General features: G+C 40.5%; 1 protein-coding gene and 1 long non-coding RNA gene across 3 annotated transcripts in view; one reads left to right on the top strand and one right to left on the bottom strand.

Moving 5' to 3' along the window:
* Positions 1–26730, top strand: part of LOC141417974 (uncharacterized) — a 253122-nt gene that overhangs the window by 184782 nt on the left and 41610 nt on the right. The window lies entirely within an intron of this gene.
* On the bottom strand, positions 12126–16498 carry LOC141417972 (olfactory receptor 2V2). 2 transcript variants are annotated; one of them, XM_074057546.1, is made up of 4 exons: positions 16438–16498; positions 14705–14760; positions 14320–14532; positions 12126–13260 (listed from the first exon to the last, which is right to left on the bottom strand). In XM_074057546.1, exon 4 carries the CDS (start codon positions 13234–13236, stop codon positions 12289–12291), a length of 948 nt encoding a protein of 315 aa, XP_073913647.1. In that variant the 5' UTR covers positions 13237–13260; positions 14320–14532; positions 14705–14760; positions 16438–16498; the 3' UTR covers positions 12126–12288. The 2 variants fall into 2 exon arrangements, with proteins under 2 accessions (XP_073913647.1, XP_073913648.1); XM_074057547.1 differs by having other exon boundaries at positions 14320–14543; positions 16438–16497.

Below are 26730 nucleotides of genomic sequence, written 5' to 3'. Positions count from 1 at the left end.
GCCGGATACCAGGCTGTGCTCTGGGTCCGTCACGGGTTCGAAATCCACCTCAGTGTCCTGCTTCGTCCCAAGGATCCTCCCCTGCCGTGGAGACCTCCTCAGGTGTGAGGTGCCCCGGGCCGGGGGTCAGAGCTGGCCTGCCCTGCCCCAAATCCTCTTTGTCATGACATAATGATATTTGTTGTCTCTTTTTAATGCTTTTGAATTAGTCTATTTTATCAGATAAATTTCTTTGTTAGCGTATTGAAACATTTCTTTGTTTTCTTCAAATTCATTGAGTTTCTTTAAAACAGCTGCTTTGAATTCTCTGAGCTTTCTTCCATACTTTTTATTGCCTGGTCAGTTACTGGCACCTTTTTTTTGAGAACTAAATGAGGTCATGATTTCCTGAAAGCTCTTGATACTTGTTGGCATGGGGCACCATCTGGGCATTGAAGGATCAGGTATACATGCCCATCTTCCTCTTCATAGGTCCTTGCTGATATTTCAGACAGTCTAAGTAGGCTACTGATTTTCCCTGAGCTGTCATCACTTCTATTTCAGAGCTAGATTTTGGAAACCAGGTCCAGAGTCACCAGGAATCTGCTGTTGGTGTGTTGTCACTCTCATTACTAGAGGGTAATCCAGACCCAAGCTTATCTTAAATGCAGTCTTGGTGTATTAGTCACAAAGAAATAAGAAAATATCTAGAAAGACTAATCTGTCTCCACAAGCCTCCCCCTGGGGTTGGCTCAGATGTCTCATCTAGTGCATCTATAGTCTATAGCCTGTGGATAGGCACTGAAGGATTCTGCCTAGCTCTGGGAAGAGTCACCATGGATTGACCAGCCCCAGGCTCCTATGTCACACCAATGCCAATAATCTGTGTTGTACTCTGAGTTTACAGCCCGTCAAGACAAGCACCACACTGGGGTAGGGGCCAAGGTCCATGCTGCTATCAGATATCTATTGCTGATGTGGATTCATGGCCACAGGTGGTACTAGCTAGAATAGAAATCTGATAGAAGTGGGCTTCATGTCCTCCTCTGGCACTGGAGCTGACTGTTTAAGAGGCTCTGTGTGCAGTAGGCTGGGGGATAGAGGCTGATTGGATCTCCTAATGTTAGGTTTCACCAGTCCATCATTAAGTTCCAAGGCAAAGACTTCTGCTTTCTACCCTGTCCTGCCTCTGTTAAAAGTGTTCTTGCACCACACTGCGCTGCCTGAGGTTGGGGCAATGTTAGTGAAGGCAATCTGTTCACTTCCCAGGCTGATGCTAAGATGGGTTGCACATGAGCTTAACAGAACCAAGGCAACTGAACAGCTGGTGGTGACGCAAGCCAAAACACAAGTCCATCCAACTGGTGCACAGGTTTCTGTGTGGTGCCAAGGTAGTTCCAGAGCTCTGTGAGCACTGGCCTGGCAATAGCTATGCTGTCCACGAATGGGGTGGGTGGGTGGTGGAGATAATTCCTTGGCCATCAAGGCTACTGCTAAGCTTCGTTGTACCTGAATCTCACAGATTCAGGGGCCTGCACAGTTTTGGTAGGAGGGTGGTTTTCCCTGGTATTCACTGGATAAAGGATTAATGTCCAGAATATATGGGGAGCTCCAAAAACTAAACATCAAAACAAGAAGTCCAATTAATAAATGGGCAAATAAATTGGACAGACAGTTCTCAAAAGAACAAGTGCAAATAGCCAGTAAAAACATGAAGAAATGCATCCTTAAGCATAAAGAAAATGCATACCAAACCCCGGTCAGAATGGTAATCATCAAGAAAATAAATGACAAGTGTTGGCAGAGATGCAGGGAAAAAGGAAACTTTTACACTATTGATGGAAGTATAAATTAGTGTAGCCACTGTGTACATTAGTATGAAGGTTCCTCAAAAAACTAAAACTAAAACTGCCATATGATCCACTTCTGGACATTATCTGAAGAAATGTAAGTCAGCATTCAGTAGAGAGAACTGCACACTCATTTTTATAGCAGCACTGTTTTCAATAGCAAACTATGGAATCAGTCTAAGTGTCCATCAACTGAAGACTGGATAAAGAAAATATGGTATATATGCATATTGGACTATTATTTATCCATAAAAATGGAATTGTGTCATTTGCAGGAAAATAGATGGAACTGGAAATCATCATGTTAAGAAAATTAAGCCAGAAAGAAAAATATTGTATTTTCGCTCAAATGTGGAATCTAGACCTAAAAAAACTGACATGAATGCAAAACTGTTTGGGGCAGGGTGAGAACCAATGGGAAGGAGGAGAGTGAAAAGAGAGGGTGAATGTGATCTGAGTACTTTATATATGTATATGAACTAGAATAATGAAACCTGTTAAAATTGTTCAAAAAAGTGTGGAGAGTAGATACAAAAAAGTAAGATGGGGAAAAATTGATCAAAGTACACTATACGCAAGTATAGAAATACCAAAATGAAACCACTTTCTACAATCAATACACACAAATCAAAAAGAGAAAAAATAAAATAAAAATTGCATCTGCAAAAATATTTTTAAGGGCTCTAGAGATAAGCACATTATGTGCTCTTTTGGGTTAGGGAGGATTATCATAACTTTTGCTTTTTGGGAGGCGTGTTTTCAGGAAATGAAGGGCAGGGAAACACTGAGAAGATTACACAACGATTTAAACACAACTGACAACAACGTGGGACTGACTGACAGCTTCTCAACATCAATTGGACTGCATATTACACAAGCAGGGTTTTCACATTGTTTTCTTAACTTTTATTTATTTATTTATTTATTATTTTATTTGTGTTTGGTCAAAGTCTTGTGTAATGAATCTATGAATAAGGCAGGTTTACTGTTTATAGTTTATTATGTTGAGGTATGATCCTTCTATTCCTGCTCTCTTCAGGCTTTTATCATGAAGTAATGTTGAATTTTTGTCCAAGTTATTCTGTATCTCTGAGATGCTTCTGTGATTTCTGTTCTTGATTCTGTTTATGCTCTGTAACACATTTATTGATTTGTGTATGTTGAGCCAGCCTTGCATACCTGGGATGAATCTAACTTTATAGGACGTATGATCTTTTTTAAACCGTGTTGCTGAGTTTGGTTTGGGTTTTATTGAGGATTTTTGCATCTACGATCATCAAGGATATTAGCCTAGAGTTTTCTTTTCTTGTGTATCCTCATCAGGTTTTGATAACAAGGAAATGTTGGCTTCATAGAATGGGTTTGGAAGTGTCCCCTCCCTTTCATTTCTATGGAATAGTTTGAGAAACATTGGTTTTGGTTCTTTAAATGTTTGGTAAAATTCAGCTGTGAAACCATCTGGTCCTGAGTTTTTCTTTTTAGGATACTTTTAATTATTGATTCAGTCTCATTACTTGTTATTGGCCTATTCTGACTTTTATATTACTTGGTTAAATTTTTGTAGGTCATATATGTTCAGAAATTTGTCCATTTCTTCTAAATTATCCAACTTGTTGGCATATAGTTTTTCAAAATAATATCTAATGATCATTTAAATTTCTATAGTATCAGTATCAGTTGTAATGTCTCCTTTTTCACCTCTAATTTTATTTATTTATTTATGATGGTACTGGGGTTTGAACTCAGGTAATCACAACTGCTAGGCAGGCGTTCTGCCCTATGAGCCACACCTCCAATCCTTTTTGCTATGGTTGTTTTGGAGGTAGGGTCTCCCAGGCTGGCCTGGAATTGTGATCCTACTGATCTTACTTAGCTGCTTATGTAGCTAGGATTATAGGCGTGAGCCACAGATGCCTGGATTTAAATTAAGTTAATCAATTAATTATTTTTTTGTATTTGGACTGGGTGAGGATACACTGTGACATTTACAAAAGTTCTTAAAATATATCAAATGTATCATATTTGAATTCACCCCCTCCACCATTCTCCTTTATCCCCCACTCCCTCCATTCCTGGAATAGTTTCATCAGGTCTCATTTTTCGATTTACATATATGTGTACACAGTATTTGCACCACATTCAACCTCCCACACCCTTTCCTCACCTCCTCCCACTCCCACAGGTACCAACCTCTCCTCCCCCTGCAGGATCTCTTTTAACTAATTTAATTTTTTTGAGCCTTCTCTCTCTCTGGTTAGTCTAACTAAAGGTTTGTCAGTATGTGTTATGTTTTAAAAATATCTCTTTGTTGAATTTCTCATTCATATCCTGTGTTGTCTTCTTAATATTATTGAAATATTTATTTGTAGTCTCTTGTATCTATTTGTGCTTTCAGAAATCATTCTTTTGAATTCTTTTTCAGGCATTTCATCCACCTTGATATCTTTTTTTTTAAAAAAGACAGATTTAATAAGAGTTTTATGAAATACACATTTAAAAAACCACTATTATGGGCTGAAATTAAAATGCTCACTTCAGACTTCTACCCTAACCCCAGCACTCCATGAAGGTGGCACTCTATCCCTGGTGGCACCCACATGTTCCACTTTGTCTCAGATATTCCCCAACCCCTGACTGGCCTTTGACCTCTCAGGGGACTAGGATCCTGCTGCCCTTTTCCAGCCTCAGGCTACAGAGCAAGATGGACAAAGGCAACGGAGCCTGAGTTAGCTGTCCCCATGCAGCGGGTAATAAGAGCAGGCACACAATCACATTTCCAGTGAGTGTCTGCATCTGATTCCTCCTGTATCCTTCCTGGTGCCATCACTGTTAATCTTGCAAAGCAGCAAGGGTTTTAGAGCTGTGTGACAATGGAGCAGAGGCTGCACAGGAGTTGTCTTTAGGATCAGAGAGGGGTATTCATGACTCTTCCTAAGAGCAGTTCCAAATTGACCAGGAATGTCACTCACCCACCTGGCTGCCACCACAGTGGTTGTGGGACCCGTGTTGGACAGTTTTACTTAGTTGGAAAACAGAGACTCCTGCTTGAGGACATGGCCAAGGTCTAAGGGTATGTGGAGGGCCAAGATGTGGTCTAGGTCAAACCCCACTAACCCACTGCTCTGTGCCCTTTCCCACAGGACATCTGTCCTGGCCCCACTCTCTCAGAGACTCTGTCCAGGTGGTCTGATGAATGGTATCACAGAAGACCAGCTCCCCAGAGCAGGTCATGCTAGATCCTCCACCATCCAGGCTAAAAGGAAAGGCACGGAGGGAGAGCTGTGACTGGGTTCTCAACACCTCAGCAGTGTCACTGGAGACTTTAAACTGCTTCTGAACTGCCTGGATGAGCTACAGGCACAGCAATGCTGAGCCCACGGCTTCCTGTGCCTTTTTACCCCTGTCATTAGGGGTGGGGAGTGCCAGAGCTGAGTCTCCCTACAGCTTTCTGGTTTCCAGTTTGTATATGAATTGTTGTGATGAAGCCCCCTGTTTCCGGGGACCCCAAGGGCCACTTTGATATCTTTGGAATCTGAGACTAGTGAGTTATGAACTTTAGGAGGTGCCATATTACTATTATTCATTGTATTTTTGTGTTTCTATATTGAGGTTACACATCTGGTGAAATGGACATTTTTATCATTTTTAATAGGATGGCCTTCTCTTAAAGATGTGTCTTGGGTTTATGTTTGTTATACAGTGTTGAGTTTACTTCTGAGTGGGCACCAGTGTAATCTCCCAGTAGCTTCTTTGGCTGGGGTTAGTGAGTTGGGTACACTCCATACGTGTCAGAATTGGAGAGAACCACTCCCTGTGTGTTGTGTAGGAATGGCGACTTTAGCAGTTCAGGCTAGAGTGTAGGCAGCAGAGTGTATGGTGTGCACCCTATGTGGTTACTTCTGCAATGGGAGTGGTGGCCCCTTTTGAATGACTTGGGTGTCCTCAGGCACTGTTGTTATGGGCTTTGCTACTTCCATGGGTCTCTTGAATTGGATTCTGGTGAGGGGCCAAAAGCACTTATCTTCCAATTAGACACCAGTGAGGGTGCAGTTCCTTCATAGGAAGAGACGTGGGGGCAGAAATCACAGCACCTCCTTTGCAATGTGTGGTGAGACAAGGCGAGGGGCTGACTGATTCAGGGGACCCACAGAAGTATGGATGGAGGAAAAACTACTGTTACTGTGAGTGCACTTGCCCAGAAGCAGGATCTCAGATTCCCACCCTAGCTATACAAGCCTGTGGACAGGGCCACAGCTGCTGCCTCCCTCATTCTTTCAGTTGTAATGCCATGCATGGATTGAGTGAGAGTGAGTCACTGCTGGAGCTGGACAACATTCCTCTTAGCTGAGATGCTGATAGGAGAGAACAAAAGCAGAAGGCTGCTGGTGCTGGGCAAAGTTTTCTTTGACCTTATTAGTCTCTGCGCCTTATTGTCTGTGGAGAGAGTGTGTGAGGTGATTTTTTTTCCTTTTGGATATGCTGCTGTTTCAGTTCTCTGAATTTTGCAAGGTTTCTGTTTCTGTACTGTAGAATTTCAGCATCTTCCTTGGTCACCTCAAAAGGCAGCCACACACCCTTGACTTTAATTTCTCTTTGTGTAAGAGCAGGTGAGTGCTGTATGCTTCTATCCAGCCATCTTGCCTCCTCCCCTGATCTGGTCTTACATGAAGCTTCTTTTCTTCCTGATTGCCTGGCTTCAGGCTCTGACTTAAAAAATACCTGGTTTGGCTTTCAGAGATGAGGCTCATCTGAGTCTGTCTTTGGAAGCCCTTCAGCTTTTATATTTATGCACCTCATCAAATTCATTTATTCATTTTCTGTTATGCCTTAGCTCACTCATTTCTATCTTTCCCAGCCCTTGACATTTCTGACATGTTAGCTTTCCCTGGGATCTTTCTCTGTGAACTATGAAGAAGGGATTTTGCTATCAATTGCACCCATTTCAGTTCTTTCTCTGCTTTTTCTCCTTCAGCTCACACCCCGCCCCCCCCAATGATCCCAGCCTTTTAGGTTCAAATTCCATTCTTAGGGGAATTTCTTAGGAATGTGGACCAAGGTGAGAGCTTTCTGGGTCTTGGCTTTTTTTCTACCCTTAATCCCTACTAAGAAGTTCCAGTCTATACTTATTTTCTGGTCATTTGTTCAACTCACCTTCTCAGCTGTCTGTGCTTCCCATACATTCAGAACCTCAGTTTTTGTGAGGTTCTACTCTCCCCATACCATTCCCTGACCATTTCCTCTTGCTTGTGGAATGACTTCCCCACTCTCTGTTTCTAATAGCAGCTTGGTCAAAGCCTCTAAAGCCTTTGCTCAGGAATGTCATAGCCAAATTAACTGTGCAAGCTGTCACCTCCTCCTGCAATGTTCAGTCTTTGTGGACTAGTGAATGTGAGTTGTGGATGGCAAAGGTCTTATTCATTGCACTTTATTTTCAAATATGGAAGGACTATGTGCAGCCCTCAGGTGCCAGCTCAGGACCACACACAGAAACAAACCAATGGGACTTTTTTGAATGGTCCAGGAGGCAAGGGCTGCTGGCAGTGAATTTTTCCTCCTTCACGGAGAGGTCCAGAAATGTCCTGTTCAGGTCAACTTTGAATGTAGGTCCTCAGCCCTGTGGACATCTGACAGTTACCAGAGGGTCTTCAAGAGTTGGCAGAAATACCTACCTTGTTTCCCAGGAACCCCAAGCATGGTGGTGGCTGTTGAGCAGAGAGAAGTGAACTCAAGCCCACTAGATCATTCTCACTTAGGCCTTTGGCAGCTTCCCCATTCTAGCTCCTTCCTCTCCAGCTTATCCCAGGCAGGCTCCTTGGTCTGGCTATTGAGATCCCCACAATCATGCTCCATCTCCTCTGCCTACCTGTGTTTCCCTCTAACCTCCAAAGTACCTGATCCACAGATGTCCCAACACAACCATTGTGGCTTTCAGAATCACGGACAGCTCTGGGTTTATGGTGGTCTCACTTAAGGATTTTCAACTTTATGGTGGTGCAGAGTGGTATATGTTTATTAGAAATAGTACTTCAAGTTTTGAATTTGGATCTTTTCACAGGCTAGTAATGCATTGTATGATGTTCTTTTCAGATGCTGGGCAGTCACAGCAAGCCATAGCTCCTAGTCAACCATACTGCCGTGAGGGCACACAGTTGTTGGTACTGTTGCCATAATTTTTGGATCTAAGCATTCAAGAAATTATATAAATTATTAACATTTTGCTATAAAATAGGCTTTATGTTAGATGATTTTGCCCAACTGCTGGCTAATGTACATTAGCTTATTTAAAACAGGTCTTTAATGAGTTTTGAATTGACTTTTGTATAAGGCATGCAATAGGAATCTAGTTTCAGTCTTCTAAATGTGGATGTCCAGTTTTCATGGCACCGTTTATTAGAGAGGTTGTCTTTTCTCCAATGTATGTTTTTGGCACCATTGTTGAGGTACAGATGACTGTAGTTGTATGGGCTTATTTCTGGGTCCTCTATTCTATTCCATTGGTCTATGTGTCTGTCTTTGCCCCAGTACCATACTGTTTTTGTTACTATTGTTCTGTTGTATAAATTAAAGTCAGATATTATGATACTGCCAGCATTGCTCTTCTTGCTAAGGATGTCTTTTTGATTATTCAGGGTCTTTTATGCTTGATATGAATTTTAGGATTAATTTTCTTATTTCTGTGGAGAATGCCATTGGACTGTTGATGGGGGTACGTTGAATTGCTTTGGTAGTATAACCATTTTCACGACATCAGTTCTGCCAGTCCACGAACATGGGAGGTCTTCCCATCTTCAAGTGTTTTCTTCAATTTCTATCTTAAATGTTTCATAATTTTCATTTTAGAGGTCTTTCATTTCCTTAATTAAGTTTATTCCTAGGTGGGTTTTTTGTTGTTGTTGTTGTTGATGCCATTGTGAATGGGATTATTTTCTTGATTTCTTTCTCATCATGTTTGTTATCATATATAGAAAAGCTATAGGTTTTTGCATGTTGGTTTTGTATCCTGTTACTTTGCTGAAAGTGTTTATCAAATCTAAGAATTTTCCAGAGAATTATTTCTAAGAAATAAAATAAGAATTTTATTTCTGATTTTGATCCATCATGAACTGTTATGATACAGGAAATTATTTATGTTTTTTATATTTTTAAAGACTTGCCTAGGGATGTGAAAGGGGACGGGAAAGGGGAAGGGAGGAGGGTGGTTAAAAAAGAGCAATTGGGTAAATATATTGAAATTATATGCTATATGGAAGGATTATAATGAAACCCCTGCACAATTTAATACACATCAATAAGAAAAGAGACTTTCTTTCTGGCTTAAAGTGTAACCTGTTTTTCAGAAAGTTCCATGCACTGCTGAAAAGAAAGTGTGTTCTGCAGTTGTTGGATGGAATACTCTGTAGATATCTCTTAAGTCCGCTTGATAGATTATGCAGTTTAACCATGAGATTTCTTAATTTTTTTGTATGGATGATCTATCTCAGCAGTCATATTTCTTGTTGTCTAATTTTTCTTCTTACCTCTTCAAACAAAAGCTAAATCGTAATAAAACAAAAACAAAACAAATCCAAACCAGTACCTACCCTTTATTGTCTGGCTTGGAGGGGCTCTTGGCTCTCTGCTGCTCTCCTGTGGCTATTTGTTTTCCTTGCCAGGGAAGGTAATAATCTCTGAACCCCTGAACACTTCTTCCCATTGGCAGGTATTTCGTCCTGGCTTTTGGAGGGTCTTACTATGGGAAAATGACAGACATAATTCCTGGTCATCTGGAGCTTTATGCTTAGCTTTAACAAATTTTAATAAACACACAGTCTTTCAACTGCAGGAGTAAAGTATTTAAAAATATTTATTATAAAGAAAATGGATCTACCTGACTGCAATAGAGATATGTCACATGTATGTATATGTGACATTCCAACGAGTTGGATTGGAAACTTGGATTTGGTAAGGTAGATGGCAAAAGTCAGCGGCCTGTGAATATTTAAAACTATTATAGAAAGTTTCAAGTGTACACAGAAAAGTGAAGCAAGTACCACACACTCCCATCACCTCCAGCAAGGCTCTTGTTTCTATTACTCTCTTATGCACGGATGCGTATTTTCTTTGTCTATTGTTTTCTTATTTTAGCAAGTTTCTATTTTTGCAATTTTGCACATTTATACTTGATATAGTATTTTTATTTTATAGGGAGCATTGAATTGTGTGCCTGCACAAAAGGGAAGTCTCTTTCGTGGTCCAGAACTTATTCTGTGTACTAGTACGTGTTCAGTAGCTATTTGTCAACTTGAAACCCAGCCTAGGGCTTGGGTGTAGCTGCATTGTAAAGCCTTGCCTAGCATGTATCAAGATCTGGATTTTGTATGAATCACACATAAACAACAATGAAACAATAGCAACAAAACTCTGGCTTTTGTCCAGGCAGTGAATTTATGCCAAAAAAAGCAGATAAAATAAATCAGGAATGCTCCTATTGCTGAACTGATTAAAGTAAAAGTGAACAGAATATTTTAAAATTATAAAACTTCATTTTATTGGGATGGGGGGGTCTTGAAAATTCCTGGACTCAAGCAACTCTCTTGCCTCAGCCTCTGTGTAGCTGGGACTAGGAGGCCTGGACCACCATAACAAACTGTAAAACTTGTTTGAGTGATTATAGTGCAAATATTCCTCCTTGGAAGGGGGAGGGAGTTCAGTGCTTATACAGAAATGGTTCTGGTTGGAACACTCGCGATGCTTATGGATTGAGCGATGCCAATAGTCAGGAGGTCTGAGTGTGCATGGGTTTAATTTGGGACTGCTTCTTGGAAGAGAAAATTTCAGGCCAAATTAAAATTTGGACAAGGGAAAAGGATGGGGTAAGAATGAAGAGGATTACCAGAAGACACTTAATTTTATAGTCTTAAAATTAATTTGCTGGACTGGGCACAACCTCAGTAGTATTACTAAGGGATCAGTAAAAATAAATCATGACACACAATGGAAAAGTTTGCAACTCTTCAACTAAAGAAAGGTACTTCTATTTTTATAAATCCTGGGAGACCCTCCTTTGGCAATTAAACCTCTGAGGGAAGGAAGTCTCGTGCACAGTTCTCTGCTCATCTCAGCTGCTCAACAAAACAAATCTTTCCCACAGGGAGGTGGAGAGGAAAACCAGGAAGAGGGAGGAGAAACTTAACAAGTATGAGCCCCGCTTCCTCAACTGTAAAGCAGCAATAAGCATATTCACTACAGAATGTTTGTTGTGAGAATTTAGCTGAATTGACTGTCTAATGTCATGTCCCCATGGTAGGTTTTTGTTGAGGGGGTGGTGGTGGGATCAAACTCAGGGCCTTGACCACTGTAAGCAGGAGATGTACCACTGAGCTACACTCCCAGCCTCACCCCCCACCATTAAAATTGTTATTAAGGACACTGCTCTCCATGATTGCCATAGCCTGGGAAAACACTTAACCCAATTCCCAAAACCCAATTCTGCCCTCTCTTTCCTGACTACTTTCATCAGAGAAGAGTTTTATTGAAAATATGTATAAGGGCCTGGCCCTGAGTTTAGTAAGATGGATACAAATCACTTAAACAGTTTGAATAGGAATGTTTTAAATGAACTTTTCAAATCAAAGAACAAATTCTGTTACTATGTCCTGGTATTCATTTCCAGGGGAAATGGTTTAGCCCAGTAACTCTGGAGGCTGTAATAGGAGGACCTCTTGAGCCCAGGAGTTCATGGTCAGCCTGGGCAACATAGTAAGACCTGGCCACAGGAAAAGAACAAGAAGAAACAAACAAGCAGAATCAGAAGTGATACAGGATAGAAAATTTTGCTAGAGGACTGTATATAGACAGCATTTTGGTGAATTTCCAATGGACCAGACACTGAACACAGAAACAAGTCTTTACCCTGTTCTTCATAAATATAAAAAATTTTATATTTGTATTCTTTGAAGTAGTCCTTACAAAGTTTCCAGTTTCACAGTAGGAGGATGGAAACTCTCCAAACATTGTATTGGCTTGTTTTCTGCCATCTGTAAGCTTGTCATCTAAGATTGTAGATTAGTATGAGACATATAAACAAGAGGACAAACTATATCTCCATAAAAAAATAAAGCACATAGCCTAGTATCTGGTGTGTACTAAACTCAGAATAAATGGTATACATTAGTGGGAGGAGTTAGAAAACTCAGCTCAGGAAGTTTTCACTAATAAGAGCATTCTGATTTTAGCCCTATATCTGCACAGTGCTTGAGTTTCAAAGCCCTCCATTCCTCATTAATGTATTTTATAAAGTAATCAGTCCACAGAAGATTAAGGAAAAAGCCATTTATTTAACAGAGATAGAGAGCACTGATTTAGAGGTTAAAAAAGAAACTTTCCCAGCCTGAAGATGTTATGGTAGAATCTAACAAAGGGAGAAATTGTTTACCTGATATCACACAGCCAAGAGGAGGCAGACTCAGGCACCCTGTGTTCAGTGTTGGCTGCCAATCCTGAAATGGCCCAGCCCCTTCCTCAGTGCCCCCATCACCTCCCGGTTCCTCAAGCTATAAATGAGGGGGTTGAGCATAGGAGTAAGGACCGTGTAGAAGATAGAGAGCACCTTGTCATGGCTAGGGACTCGGTATCGCCTAGGCCTCAGGTAGATGAACATGGCTGCCCCATAGAAGAAAGAGACAGCTGTCAGGTGGGAGGAGCAGGTGGCCAGAGCCTTTGTTCGTGACTGAGCAGAGTGCATACGAAGCACAGTTCCTAAGACGCGAGCATAGGAGGCCACAATGATGGAGAAGGGAAAGAGCAGCATGAAGACACAGCAAACAAATACCACCTTCTCAAAAAGGGACGTGTCCACACAGGCCAGCTTCAACAAGGACAGCATCTCACAGAAGAAGTGGTTCACTTCCCTTAAGCCACAGTAAGGGAAGGTCATTACCACCACCATTTGGACCAATCCATCTATTATCCCAAAGGCCCAGGAGCTCCCAACGATCTGGAGACAGACCTTCTGATTCATGAGGATGGGATAATGAAGTGGATGGCTAATGGCCACATAGCGGTCATAAGCCATGAGTCCCAGCAAAAGCCCCTCAGATCCCACGAGACAGACAAAGAGGCCAATTTGTGTACCACATCCCACAAAGGAGATGGACTTGCTGCCAGACAGAAAGTTGACTGCCATCTTTGGCACATTAGTACAGACCAACATGAGGTCCATGAGGGAGAGCTGACTGAGGAAGAAGTACATGGGCATATGAAGTCGTGGATCAAGGTAGATGAGGAAGATGAGGAGAACATTCCCACAAAGGGCCACTGTGAAGACTATCATGACTACAGAGAAAAGAACAGTATCAGTTGAACTGTGGGAGAAGATTCCCAAGAGGATAAAGTCATCTGTGGATGATTGGTTCAACCATATCTCCATGGTTCAGTTGTTGTTCCTGGTCACCTGAAAACATGGACACGATTATATAGGATTGACCTTCCTTCCTCCCTCACTTCTTTTCCACCCTCTTTTCCTTTTCCCTTCCCTTTCTTTCCCCTTCCTTTCCTCCCTTTTTTCTTCTTTGCCTCCTTTCCTTCCTGCTTTCTTCCATCCTTTCTTTCCTTCCTTCCTTCATTTGCTGGGAATCTAACTCAGGGCCTCATGAATGATAAATAAGCACTCTATCACTGAGTCACATCCGCAGAAAAACTCAGTGCTCAAAGGGAGCCAGAGACATGATTTGCTTTTACATGGACAAATCCAAATCAAGAAATGAAGTCATGTGTACTCTAAAAGACAAGCACCATTGTCAAGAGTCAAAATATCTGCAGTCAGTGTGCATAAAAGAATAAATTAGCCACACTTGCCTGGTGGTGCATGCCTGCAATCCCAGCACTCTGTAGGCTGAGGCAGGAGGATTTTGTATTTGAGGTAAGCTTGAGTTAGAGTGAAACTGTCTCAAAAAACCAAAAAATATAAACAACTGATTGGAAATCATTGCCATGTTCTGACTATAACTATTTTATCATTGACCTCACATTCTGACCCAGTTAAACTTTGTCTTTCCCCTCAAAGGCACTTCTAGGCTTTTTTTTTAAATAGAAAAAGGCTTCTTTTATCTCACAATTTCCAGCTTTAAAAAAAGCCCTCTGTGCATGTTCATTTTTAATCAGTCTGTTTTCAAATTCAATTTCTTCTTTATCTGGAACTGCACCAACAGGCATTTTTCTTTCCTTTCTTTCTTTACCCCTCCTCCCTTTTTTGGATACAAGTTCTCACTATGTAGACCAGGTTTATCTCAAACTCTTAATCTTCCTGCCTCTGTATCTCAAGTGATGGAATTATAGGCATGATCCACTATACTTGGCTACTATCATGCATTTGTGTGGTTCTGCAAGTAGTACAACACTGCAGTCTTTTTACTTTAACATTGTATTATTAGTTAACTATTCCTGTATAACAAATAGGCAAAAAATTTAACATCCTCAAATAAAACACAATGGCAAACATTTATTATCTCACATTTTTTGTGCATCAGGTGCTGGGATACAGCTTAGCTGGGTGCTTCTATCTGTTGGCCAGATGCAGTCTTCTCAGGCATGGCTGGAAAAGACTCCACTCACAGGTCACTCACATAGCTGTTGGAAGCTTTGCTTGCTTTTCACAGGGCACCTTACAGCATGGAAGCTGACTTCTCCAGGAGAGAGGGATCCACGAGATGGGAGTCAAAGTACCCTAGATGGAAGCTGAAGTCTCTTAGCAGCTAATGTCAGAAGTGTTCCATCATTTCTGCTTTTTCTAATCTTTAGACCCGAGTCACTAAATCCAGCCCACATCCAAGGGGAGGGAACTACATGAGGCCATGCATACCAGGGAGTGGGGATCAATGGGGAGCCCCTTAACTTACCACATCCTTCAGGTACCAGTCTCAAATTCTGATTCTTGAATAAATAAAACAGGATTCTGATGAATTTAAGCAAGTAATCTTGTCATACAAAAATGGTGACTGCATGGAGTGTAAAAAACTAAGAATCAAATATTTTGAGCTCATCCTTCTATCTTTAATCTGTCGATAAGAGGCAGGGGTCTCTGCTTTGTTCTACGGACAGGTGACATATAATTAGTAACAAGTCGTATTCAACTTTTGTGTCCCACAGTTCACATCCATCATTCTATCTGAACTTGTAGTGATTCTGCAGTGAAAATACAGTGATTGTTAAAATAAACCCTCTTTCACAAATCAGGAAACACTCTGAGAAGTTGGTGAGATTGCCTTAGTTGAGGAAATATACAACCAGGACTTTTGAATCTATGTTCTGTATACATTATGTCAGGCTATTTCCGGGAAAAATATCCTGAGAAGGGCATGTTCACTTGGAGAAATTCTCAGAAATTTCAAATTCACTTTTCTCTAATTCTTAGCTCATCAGCAGCCTTCTGATCCATAATGTGCACTCTTAAAAACTGGAGGTGCTTTTTCCTATCAGACATAGCTCTCTGTCAAAAAAGATGAATACATTATCACACCCCCAAGTTATTGAGAAATAGTGCTGGGGTAAACCTGACTCTGTATGAATAAAAGCTGAAGTGTTTTCAGCATAAAAGCAAGACTTTCACCAATAGGCCCTCCATCACCACCCAGATTTCCTTTCCTTCTGCTGACTCCAGAATTTCCTCCACTCAAATCTCACTGCCAACCTCAAGAGCCTTGGTGCTTCCTGTTACCTCCTTTCAGAAGGCTCTTCCCAGGTATGCACTGACCCTTTCACCCACCTCCTACTAAGTGAAGCCTTCCATTAATACACTATTTAGAACTGAAGTCCTCCCACCCCAGCCTTTTTGCTTCCCTGCCTTTTGCTTCCTGTGGTAAGCAAAACCATTGCTTGCTACATTTTACTCATATGGATTTATTTGCTTTCTTTCTTCCTATCTTATGTTTTTTGGTGCCACTTTTGCTCATGGTGGGACCTCAGACTCCTTGAACAGTGTCTCATATGTATTATCTTCTCAGTTAATATTTGTTGAAAGAATAATAACTTTATTACATAAAAGTAATTTTGTTCCATAAAACAAGCTTGAGAAATTATTGCTATCTCTCAATTCTATTTTCCCTGCTCTCTAACTTCAGCTTTTTCTGCTGAGTGTTTAGTGGCTTCATTTTTCTTCCTAGGAACAACAAAAAAGAAGACATTTTTTTCTATAATACATAGGACAGGATGACTCCATGTCCTATATCAGTCCTCACCTTCCTGTTTCCTCACTCTCCCTTGTCCTCACTTGCTCTTTGTTCTCCTGTTGAAGATCATTGTTCCACCCAAGGATCCACAGTTTAGACAAATCCAGACAGAAGGAAAGAGGTAAGGAAAAGGTTAATAATACATTAAAGAAAGAAAAAGACAGAAGTAGGCTAAAGGAAGAGGACCAGAAAAGAGAGTGTGGAGAGATAACTCTGGAAGATGAATGGCTCAAGTGTCACTGGTCTCTACCAAAAAAGAACCAAAAAACACAACAAACCCCTTGACAGAGGCAAACAATAGGAGGAAGAGCTACATAAAAATAGAAATGGGAAAATGAAACAACATCCAGTGATAGGAAGTGCAAAGAAGAGAGAAGGAGGAGTGACAGGAAATAGATACTCACCTACGGGTGGGTCCTCGGCAGGAAAAAGCTCAGCAGACATACCCTGTGGAGAAGTTTCTACCATCAGTGTAATTTCATTGTCCTTTTCCTGTGTTTGCACTTACTAGGTGAAAGGGGACAGGAAACAGCAGCACCCCGCCCCCAACTCTGATCTCCTTCCAAAGACTTTGCTAGGCAATGGATGTCCATGTCATTCTGCACTTCCCTGGGAGCTCTCTACTTCAGTTTGTGGAGCTCAGAGAGACAACAGCCTCCTCTTACAATGAAAAAGTCAGAGAAGTGATGAATTTTTGAGATGGTGGATATTCCAATTGCCGTGATCTGAACATTATTTATTACACACATATTAAAAATTCATACTCTACCCCTAAATATGTATAATCACTATGTGTCAATTTAAGAAAGTGTAGGGAGGGAGAAATGAGAAATAGACAAGAAGATGGTAGAGGGGAAGAAGGATCAGAGGTAGCATCTGTGCATCTGAGTCTGCTCATCAGTGCCTACCTGCCACCTTCCACAATGCACCTGCCTTTCACCTGAGCTTCAGAACTATCTCCCACTGCCCACACAGGTATTTAATGCAAGACTGAGTGACAAGGGTGAAGTCAATGACTCCCAGGAAGCCCACAAATGCCAGCCCAGGAACTGGAGCTCCCACGCTTATAACTAAAGAGCACAAAAGTGGGAGCCTGGGGAAAAGACCAGGAGCAGGCCAGTGGGGACAGACTGAGGAAATCTTCCCAAAGGAGATGTGCAGGGCCAGCCAGAGCACAGAATTAGAGAATTTAGGTAAAGTTTCTTTGTGTCATGTTTCTTTCATGACATCTGTTGCACATTCGGACATTTTCTGGTCACCTTAAGTAGTAAGACTAAGGCCCACATAATGTATTCTAAAATCTACTTCTTTGAAAATCAAAATGTGAATTTCATACCCAATTCAGTATTTCTTCTCTTGACCCAGACTAAATCAAGACTAATTTGGGGCTTTTTCTCTTGACCCGGGCTAAATTAAGACTAATTTTTTCCCTCCAGAGTAGAGGAGAAAAAAAAGATTCTGTTAATAGCAGTTACATTGATTATTCTTTGACATATTAAAGGTTATTGAGATATTTTTGAAATTTTTGCTTTTCTCAAAAAATTACTAAGGCATCTGAACTGGTATCTTCTTTTTGTTTCAAAACTACCTCGTATAAACATTCATTCTCATTCATTTTACTGAGTAAGTCTAATTGAACGTATTTGTGGGTGGGTATAGGTATTTCTGTTACTCTCTTAGGGTTGGCACAGTGGTGTGTGCCTGTTGTCCAAGCTACTCGGGATGTTGGTGGGAACTTTGCTGAGCTCAAGAGTTTGTGGCCAGCTTGGACAACAAAACAAGACTCTGCCTCAAAAAAAGTAAATAAAAAATAAAGTGAAATAAATTATTGTCCTAATTTTTACACTGTAGTGAAAGAAATAACAGCCATATAAATTATCCATGAGCTGCGCACCAGTGGCTCATGCCTGTAATCCTACCTACAGGTGGCAGAGATCAGGAGGATTACGGTTCAAAGCCAGCCCCAGGACATAGTTTGTGAGACCCTACCTTGAAAATACCTAACACACAAAAAGAAGTGCTCGTGGAGTGTCTCAAGGTGTAGGCTCTGAGTTCAAGCCCCAGTACTGAAAAAAAAATTATCTGTGAGATGTGAACACTAATGTTTCTGTGTTGGGAATTCTTTTAAAAGTTCATCCTATAATTTTTTCTTTTCCGCTAGAGAAATGCACTATTTACTTATGAAGTGATATGATTCCTAAATCACTATGGAGAGGTTCTCTGCTGCTTACTAGAGATTCAAGACAGGTGAGCCTTTTTTTCTGCTCTTGAAGAATTCACAATCCAGACAGGGAGATGGGCAAACAAATATATTTAAAATGCATTGCAGACCAACAGCAGTGATGAGAGGAGAGATGAGCTCAGCACCTTGAAAGATGATGACAATGAGATCTATGATCAAATGCAGAGAACAGTACACAGAAAGATGGTGAGACAGAAAAATGGAAAGAGACAGGGTCAGGGCAGTATCAAGAGGATGGCTGCTCTCCCTGGACCAGAAGAGCAGCCCCTGTAGCACAATTATAGTTTCTGGTACTCCAGGAGAGCCCAGGACTGTGCTCCTAGCTCATGAGGCTGTGAACAGAGTATCAAACAGATTGGCACCTTTGCCTCTGGTGGAGCAGTTCTGAAGGTTTTATAGCCACACGATACATCTCCAAACCTGACAAGTACAATGACTTACCTCTCTTCAAAGATAAAAATTGAAACACATGTGGGAAGATGATGCAAGTAGAAATGGTGATGTGAATTATTTAGCTGTGGAAGGGCTTGATCTCCCATGTTGGAAAGAAGTTCTTGGTTATAGAGATCAGTGGGGCTGTGGATTGGAATAGCACAGCCTGAATCTGGGATGCACTCCGATGAGTACTTGACCTATCTTCCAATACCATCATGCAATAAAGAACACACTGATAGCATCAAATTACCAGGCAGGCAGGGCCCCCAAAGGCTCCTTTTCCAAAACCTCAGTTGAGTATGACATGACCCTCACCTTATCTGGATGGAGCCCTCATTGAAGCTGGTGTCATTGGAGTCTCTTAATTTGTTGATATGCTACTTGGAAGATTTATCCTTCTGGACAAAAGGTATTGGAAGAGCATTTGGTGTTTTAAGAATAGGTTGACTTGCTGGTTACTGGTGGCTCATGCCTGTAACCCTAGCGACTCAGGAGGCAGAGATGAGGAGGATTGCCGTTTGAAGCCAGCCCTGGCCTAATAGTTTGTGAGATCCTATCTCAAAACACACCCAGACCAGGAACTAGAGAAAAGGTTAGATCAAAAAGAATTAACCTAGAAGGTAACACCCACGCACAGGAAATCAATGTGAGTCAATGCTCTGTATAGCTATCCTTATCTCAACCAGCAAAATCCCTTGTTCCTTCCTATTATTGCTTATACTCTCTCTACAACAAAATTAGAAATAAGGGCAAAATAGTTTCTGCTGGGTATTGAGGGGGTGGGGGGGAAAGGGAGGGGGTGGAGTGGGTGGTAAGGGAGGGGTTGGGGGCAGAGGGGAGAAATGACCCAAGCCTTGTATGCACATATGAATAATAAAAGAAAAAAAAATACAAACAAAAAACAAACAAAAAAAACCCACACCCACCCCCCAACGGCTGGCGGAGTGGCTTCAGAAATGGAGTGCCTGCATGGCAAGTGTGAGGCCCTGAGTTCAAACCCAGACCCACCAAAAAAAAAATAGGTTGACTCATTTGCAATAGCTGCAGTAACAGCTGAGATCACTTAATGACAGTAATCTTTTTTTATTTTTGGTGGTATTAGGGGTTGAACTCAGAGTCGTGAGTGCTCTATCATTTGAGCCATGCCTTTTTGTGGTGGCTGTTTTTGACATAGGGTCTTGCTTTTTGTCCAAGCTGGCCTAGACTCCAATCCTCCTGTTTGTGCTTCCCCACATAGCATGGGAAGACAGGCTTGAATAACCACACCCAGCCATTGGTTAAGATTGGGTCCAGCCAACTTTTCCTCTAAGCTGTCCTTGAATGGCGATCCTCCTGATTGCTGCCTCCCAAGTAGCTAGGATGCCATTTTTGAGCCACTGGGCTGGGTCAGTGATGTAATCTTAAAAAATATATTGTGATAAATGAAGTTGGAGAGACAGGCTAGGGTACCAGGCAAGCTTTCACAGAAAGCTTGGTCTTGAAGAAGGTGGCTGCAGGTGAAGTGAAAGATGCTGCAGGTATAAAGGAAAAGATATGAGAGATATTGTCCCCTAGGAACAAAAGAGCTGCAGCATTTTAGGGGTGAAGCTGGAGAGGCAGCAATGGACCAAGTTAGGACTTGCTTTTTGGATGGTGTTAAGGAATTTGAATTCATCATGAAGAAAATGGGACCATCAGAGGATTTTTAGTAAGGTGATGATAGCATTTGTGTAGCATGATAAATTCTCAAGCTGTCCAATTTGTGTCTGTGAGTTTCCCATTCAGATTCAACCAACTATGGATCAAAAATATTTAAAAACTATCTAGCCATATAAGACTTCATTATTCCCTAAATAATCTAACAAATGTTTACATAACTTTTATATTATATTGGTTATTACAGTGTATTAAGTAGAGATTTAAGGAACCTGATGGATGTTGATTAAAAGAACATGAAGGTGGTGCTAAATCAAATCTGTGCTTAGAACAATTACTCTAGAAGCAATGTGGAAAATGAATTGCAGGTGGAAGGGAAGTGGCAGCAGGTAGTGATGAGTTGTACTAGAAATCCAGGTGAAAATATCTGACAGTGCAATGACTCAGAATCAGTAAGCCTTAAATACTGATTTTTACAGTTGTACAAAGGCCTGAAAACAAGACGTCTTTGTTTTTGGAAACTGGCATTACATATTGTTGCTTTATTGATGACTTTGAGCAAGTCTCCTTATTTTAAAATTGTCCTTGCTGTATTACAAAAATATAAACATAAAGTCTTTTTTTCTTTTAAAATGTATTTTTTTTGTGTGGTACTGAGGCTTGAACTCAGGGCCTACAACTTGAGCTACTCCAGTAACCCTTTTTTGTGGTGGGTGTTTTTGAGATAGGGTCGTGCAAACTATTTGAACTGTGATCCTCCTGATCTCTGCTTTCTGAGTAGCTAGGATTAAAGGTATGAGTCACTGGCACCCAGCTAAAAATGTAATTTATTTGAAGTTCTTTCATGTTAAAATTTTCTTCCAGTTCATTTTATACTCACAAAAGAAACTTTTTCCTTTAAAATATGTTTTGGCAATGGCTAGGCCTAGGAATAACATGACCTCAGCTCTTTATGGGTCTTCCATTAAGAGACCAAATACAAAAATTCATAAATAGCAATAAAACCAGAGAGTCCCTACAAAGACACTTTTTCAGGAACTGACTTAATTGACATTACTGATGTTAATCTGATTATTTAATATGACCAAATAAAATCCTATGGTTAAATTATTGCCATCTTTATTTGCTAATTAAAGACTTGGATAAGTTATGTTGAATACCTCCCAAACATAACATAACAAACAAACGTAGCACAAACACAAAATCTTGACAGCATCACAAAGGCACCAAAAGAGCCATGATTTGGGGCATGGCGATACCAGGGAAGTGTTTTGTAGGGCCTTTCATTCAAGGCATTCACTGATTTCATAAACGGCACAGAGCCTAATGGCTGTAATGCTAAACAAGCTTTTTGAAATCTTACAGGTCTGGGAGACAAAAATTGAAACCCAGAGTCCACCAAAGTACCCCAGACTTCCAGCTAAGACCACAGAAAGACTATACCCTAAGATTATCTATTAATCAGAATTTTTTTTTTTAAAAATGGGGAGCTGAGAACCTAATCCAAGGATGGGCACGTGGCAATGCTTTACCACAGAGGTACACACATAGCACTAGAAAAGTTCTTGTAAAGATTAACTCCAGCCTCACCTAGATAAGTCACAACTGAGATAAGTCAGTCTGCTGTTGCTCCAGGTGGCCAACAGGTAGAAAAGTAAGTTATGCACAGAAGAAAAGATTATCATCCTGGGCTTCAAGTTATCGCTATCATTTGCAATTTGCATTGTTCTACAGTTAAGAGGAAAATTACCAGGAATTTCGAGCACAACATAAAATGACCAAAGATCAGGAGAAAAAAAAAGAAACAAATTCAAAGGTCTTGATACTGGAATCATCATTTATGGACACTAAAATAAGTGTGATGAATCTATTCAGTGGACTTTAACATAACTGCTATTCCTCTGTTGGAGAGAAAAGAAGATGGTAATTTCGCAAAACAGCATTAACTTATGAAAAAATAAAATGAAAGTTCAGAACTGAAAATACAAAAACTAAATTCATAGCACAATCATGGATGTATTAACAGTTTAGACAGATGAAGAGATTGGTAAGCTGAGTAGTTTAGATCAATAGAAAAAAATGAAGTTTAAACATGGAGGGAAATGATACAACATGGAATGGAGATTAAGAAACATACAGAGAAGTAAAACTTAAACTATAGTTTAAAAGTAGAGAGGAAAGAGAATAGGGCAGAAAAAATTTTTGGGTAAAATACAGATAGTGAAATTTCTGAAAGTGATGAAAGACATCAATTTACAGATTAAGAAGTTCTATTAGTCTAAAACGAAAAATAGAACTGCCATATGATCCAGCAATACCACTCCTATCTAGGAATATCTAGATACACCCAAAGGAATGTAAGTCAGGTTACAATGAAGACACTTTCACACTGTTTACTGCAGCACTATTCCATCACAGAGATTGAAAAATCTATCCTAATTGGGAAGCACAAATGACCTCGAGTAGCCAAGGCAATACTGAGTGAAAAGCGATATGTTGGAGGTATCACAATACCCGACTTCAAACTGTACTACAGAGTCTAGCAATAAAAACAGCATGGGACTGCCACAAAAAGTCATGAAGACCAATGGAACAGAATTGAAGACCCATATTTGAATCCATACAGATATACCCACTTAATTTTTGACAAAGACACAGAAAATATGTGATGGAGAAAAGATAGCCTCTTCAACAAATGTTGCTGAGAAAACTGAATATCTGCATGCAGAAAACTGAACTACATCCATGTTTGGGTCATTTCTCCCCCATCCCCCCACCCTCTCCCTTACCCCCACATGCCCCCTCCCTCTGCCCCCAACCCCCTCGCTACCTGGCGGAAACTATTTTGCCCTTATCTCTAATTTTGTTGTAGAGAGAGTATAAGCAATAATAGGAAGGAGCAAGGGTTTTTGCTGGTTGAGATAAGGATAGCTATACAGGGAGTTGACTCACATTGATTTCCTGTGCATGTGTGTTACTTTCTTTTTTTAAATTATTTTATTATTCATATGTGCATACAAGGCTTGGGTCATTTCTCCCTCCTGCCCCCACCCCCTCCCTTACCACCCACTCTGCCCCCTCCCTCTCCCCCCACCCCCTCAATACCCACCAGAAACTATTTTGCCCTTATTTCTAATTTTGTTGTAGAGAGAGTATAAGCAATAATAGGAAGGAACAAGGGTTTTTGCTGGTTGAGATAAGGATAGCTATACAGGGAGTTGACTCACATTAATTTCCTGTGCGTGTGTGTTACCTTCTAGGTTAATTCTTTTTGATCTAACCTTTTCTCTAGTACCTGTTCCCCTTTTCCTATTGGCCTCAGTTGCTTTAAGGTATCTGCTTTAGTTTCTCTGCATTAAGGGCAACAAATGCTAGCTAGTTTTTTAGGTGTCTTATCTATCCTCACCCCTTCCTTGTGTGCTCTCGCTTTTATCATGTGCTCATAGTCCAATCCCCTTGTTGTGTTTGCCCTTGATCTAATGTCCACATATGAGGGAGAACATACGATTTTTGGTCTTTTGGGCCAGGCTAACCTCACTCAGAATGATGTTCTCCAATTCCATCCATTTACCAGTGAATGATAACATTTCGCTCTTCATGGCTGCATAAAATTCCATTGTGTATAGATACCACATTTTCTTAATCCATTCATCAGTGGTGGGGCATCTTGGCTGTTTCCATAACTTGGCTATTATGAACAGTGCCGCAATAAACCCCTGTTAGAATAGCCATCATTAGCAACACCACCACCAACAGGTATTGGCGAGGATGCGGGGAAAAAGGAACTCTCTTACCCTGTTGGTGGGAATGTAAACTAGTACAACCACTCTGGAAAAAAATTTGGAGGCTACTTAAAAAGCTAAACATTGATCTACCATTTGATCCAGCAATACCACTCTTGGGGATATACCCAAAAGACTGTGACCCAGGTTACTCCAGAGGCACCTGCACACACATGTTTATTGTGTGTTACTTTCTAGGTTAATTCTTCTTGATCTAAGATTTTCTCTAGTTCCTGGTCCCCTTCTCCTATTGGCCTCAGTTACTTTAAATTATCTGCTTTAATTTCTCTGCGTTGAGGGCAACAATGCTATCTGGTTGTTTAGGTGTCTTACCTATCCTCATACCTCCCTTATGTGCTCTAACTCATTTGTTTTTTAAGCTAAGTTTGCTTCCTGACTGGATTTTCTATTATGTTGTTCTGTCTCTTATCTTTATACCAATCATAACTGTCTTAAGTATTATATTTTAAAAATAAATCTTAGTATCTAGTAACTTTTATTTCTTCCAGATTGTTTTTACTGTATCTAGCTACTTAAATTTTCATATAATTTTTAGAATCAGCCATTTCCACAAAATTTCTGCGGGGATTTTGACCATTTTGTTGAGGACTGGCATCCTATAATATGAAATAGTCAAGTTCACAAATAAGCCATATACCTCTATATAACTTCTTTAATTTCTCTTAGTAATGTTTCATAGGTAGCCTCTGCACATCTTATATTAGGCTTATTCATAGATATATGATGCTTTTTAAACATTTATGCAGGAGAATTACAATGTATCTCAAAGTAGAAATGATGGGAAATAGAAGTTTCCTTATATTCCTACCTTGCTATGGGCTTGATCATGAATGGGTGTTGAATTTCACTAGATAATATTTTTTCATGTCTTGAGATGAACATTTTCTCATTTTCTGTATTTTTGATGCTTTGGCATCTTTGGGCCTTGTTGACCCTGGAAGGACTGCCCCTCTAAGAGCTGGCTAATTCTTAGACATATTAAGGACTTGTCCATAAATATACATTCTATATACAAAGCACCCAATCCAGAGTGCATACCCCACTGTTTCCTTTATTGGGATCTCACACTTGGGGCCATCATTTTCCTACCTAATCACCCCAGGGCCAGGTACCAGACAACCAAGGAAGCACTTGTGCCCCAGAGTCTACTGAAATTATTAAAATTAACCAACCCTAAACCTGATCAACATGCTTTGTTCATTCCTTCCTGCTGGAGCCACAGTAAAAGCCCTTGCCATGTTTTTCTCTCTTGCTGAAAGGGAAATGATTCACTGTGGTAATCTGCATGGTGAGCTATACCTCCTGTTTCTAGGGATATGTGAGGATAAAAACTTCATCCTTCCCAACAGTCATCTCTGTGTCTGCATGTCTTATACACCTGATGCTATGACTTGGATGTGGTTTGTCCCTCAAATGTTCAGTGCTGAAAGCTTGGTCCCTAGCGTGGCGGTGTTGAGAGGTAATAGAATCTCCAAAAAGTGGAGCCTAGTGGGAGGTGATTAGGTTATAACCAATCTCAGAGAGATTAATGTGGTTCTCACAGGACTGGACTATTCTAGCAAGAGTGGGTTGTTATCAAGCAAGTCCTTTCCATGTGCTGGATCCTTCTGCATGTGGCTAGTCACTTTTCTACATCTAGGCATGCTGTGGTGTAGCCAGGCAGCCGTCACCAGAGTTTGGGCACCATGCTCTGGAACTTCCAGCCACCAAAATCATGAGTCAAATAAACCTGGTTTTACTTTACACTGGACAGAAAGTTCTGTATACTTTTTTTGAGTCCATTTGCTTTACAGTGTTGTTCAGCTCTTCTGTTTTCTTTACTAATTTGATTTCTGAATATGGTCTCTCTATTTTTTCAAAGTAGAGTATTAAAGTGCAGTATGATTATTGTAGTGCTATCTATTTCTTTCTTTAGATCTGTTTATTTTTGCCTTACATATTTAGGGATCCCAATTTTGTGGATATGTATATCCACATATACATGTAGTTATAGCCTGTAAATATTGACTCCTTTACCATTGTGTAATGATCTTCTTGGTCCCTTTGATACGGTATATTTTTTGGTAGGACTGGGGTTTGAACTCCGGACTTTGCACTTCCAAGCAGGTACTCTACCACTTGAGCCACACCTCTAGTCTGTTTTTCTCTGGTTATTTTGGAGATGGGGTCTTGCAAAGTATTTGTCTGGGCTGGCCTCAAAACATGATCATCTCAAGTAGCTAGGATTATAGACGTGAACCACTGGCATGTGACTTCACTGGACTTCTTTAAGCTAGTTATTTTGAATTATTTGCCAAGCAATTCACAGATTTTTTTTTGTCAGGTTAGATACGGCAGATTTATTTCTTTGGTTAAGTCATGTTTTCTTGATTCTTTATGTTCCTTGTAGATTTGCTTTGCTGTCTGTGTAATTAAAGAGTAGCTACCTTTCATAGGTTTATGGACTAGTCTTGACAGGAAAAGGCCTTCACCAGTCAGCAGTGCTTGATATGAGGCAATAGAGAGAAGGGAGAACCTTTCAGGGTTCTCCCCCTGATTCTTTCCATTCTTCCTGGAGGAAAAGCTCAGTTCTGTGCTTTTAC

This window comes from Castor canadensis, chromosome 16 (assembly GCF_047511655.1).
Source record: "Castor canadensis chromosome 16, mCasCan1.hap1v2, whole genome shotgun sequence".
Classification (NCBI taxonomy): domain Eukaryota; kingdom Metazoa; phylum Chordata; class Mammalia; order Rodentia; family Castoridae; genus Castor; species Castor canadensis.
The sequence above is the reverse complement of the archived record's forward strand: the minus strand, read 5'-3'. Positions and strand labels throughout refer to the sequence as shown.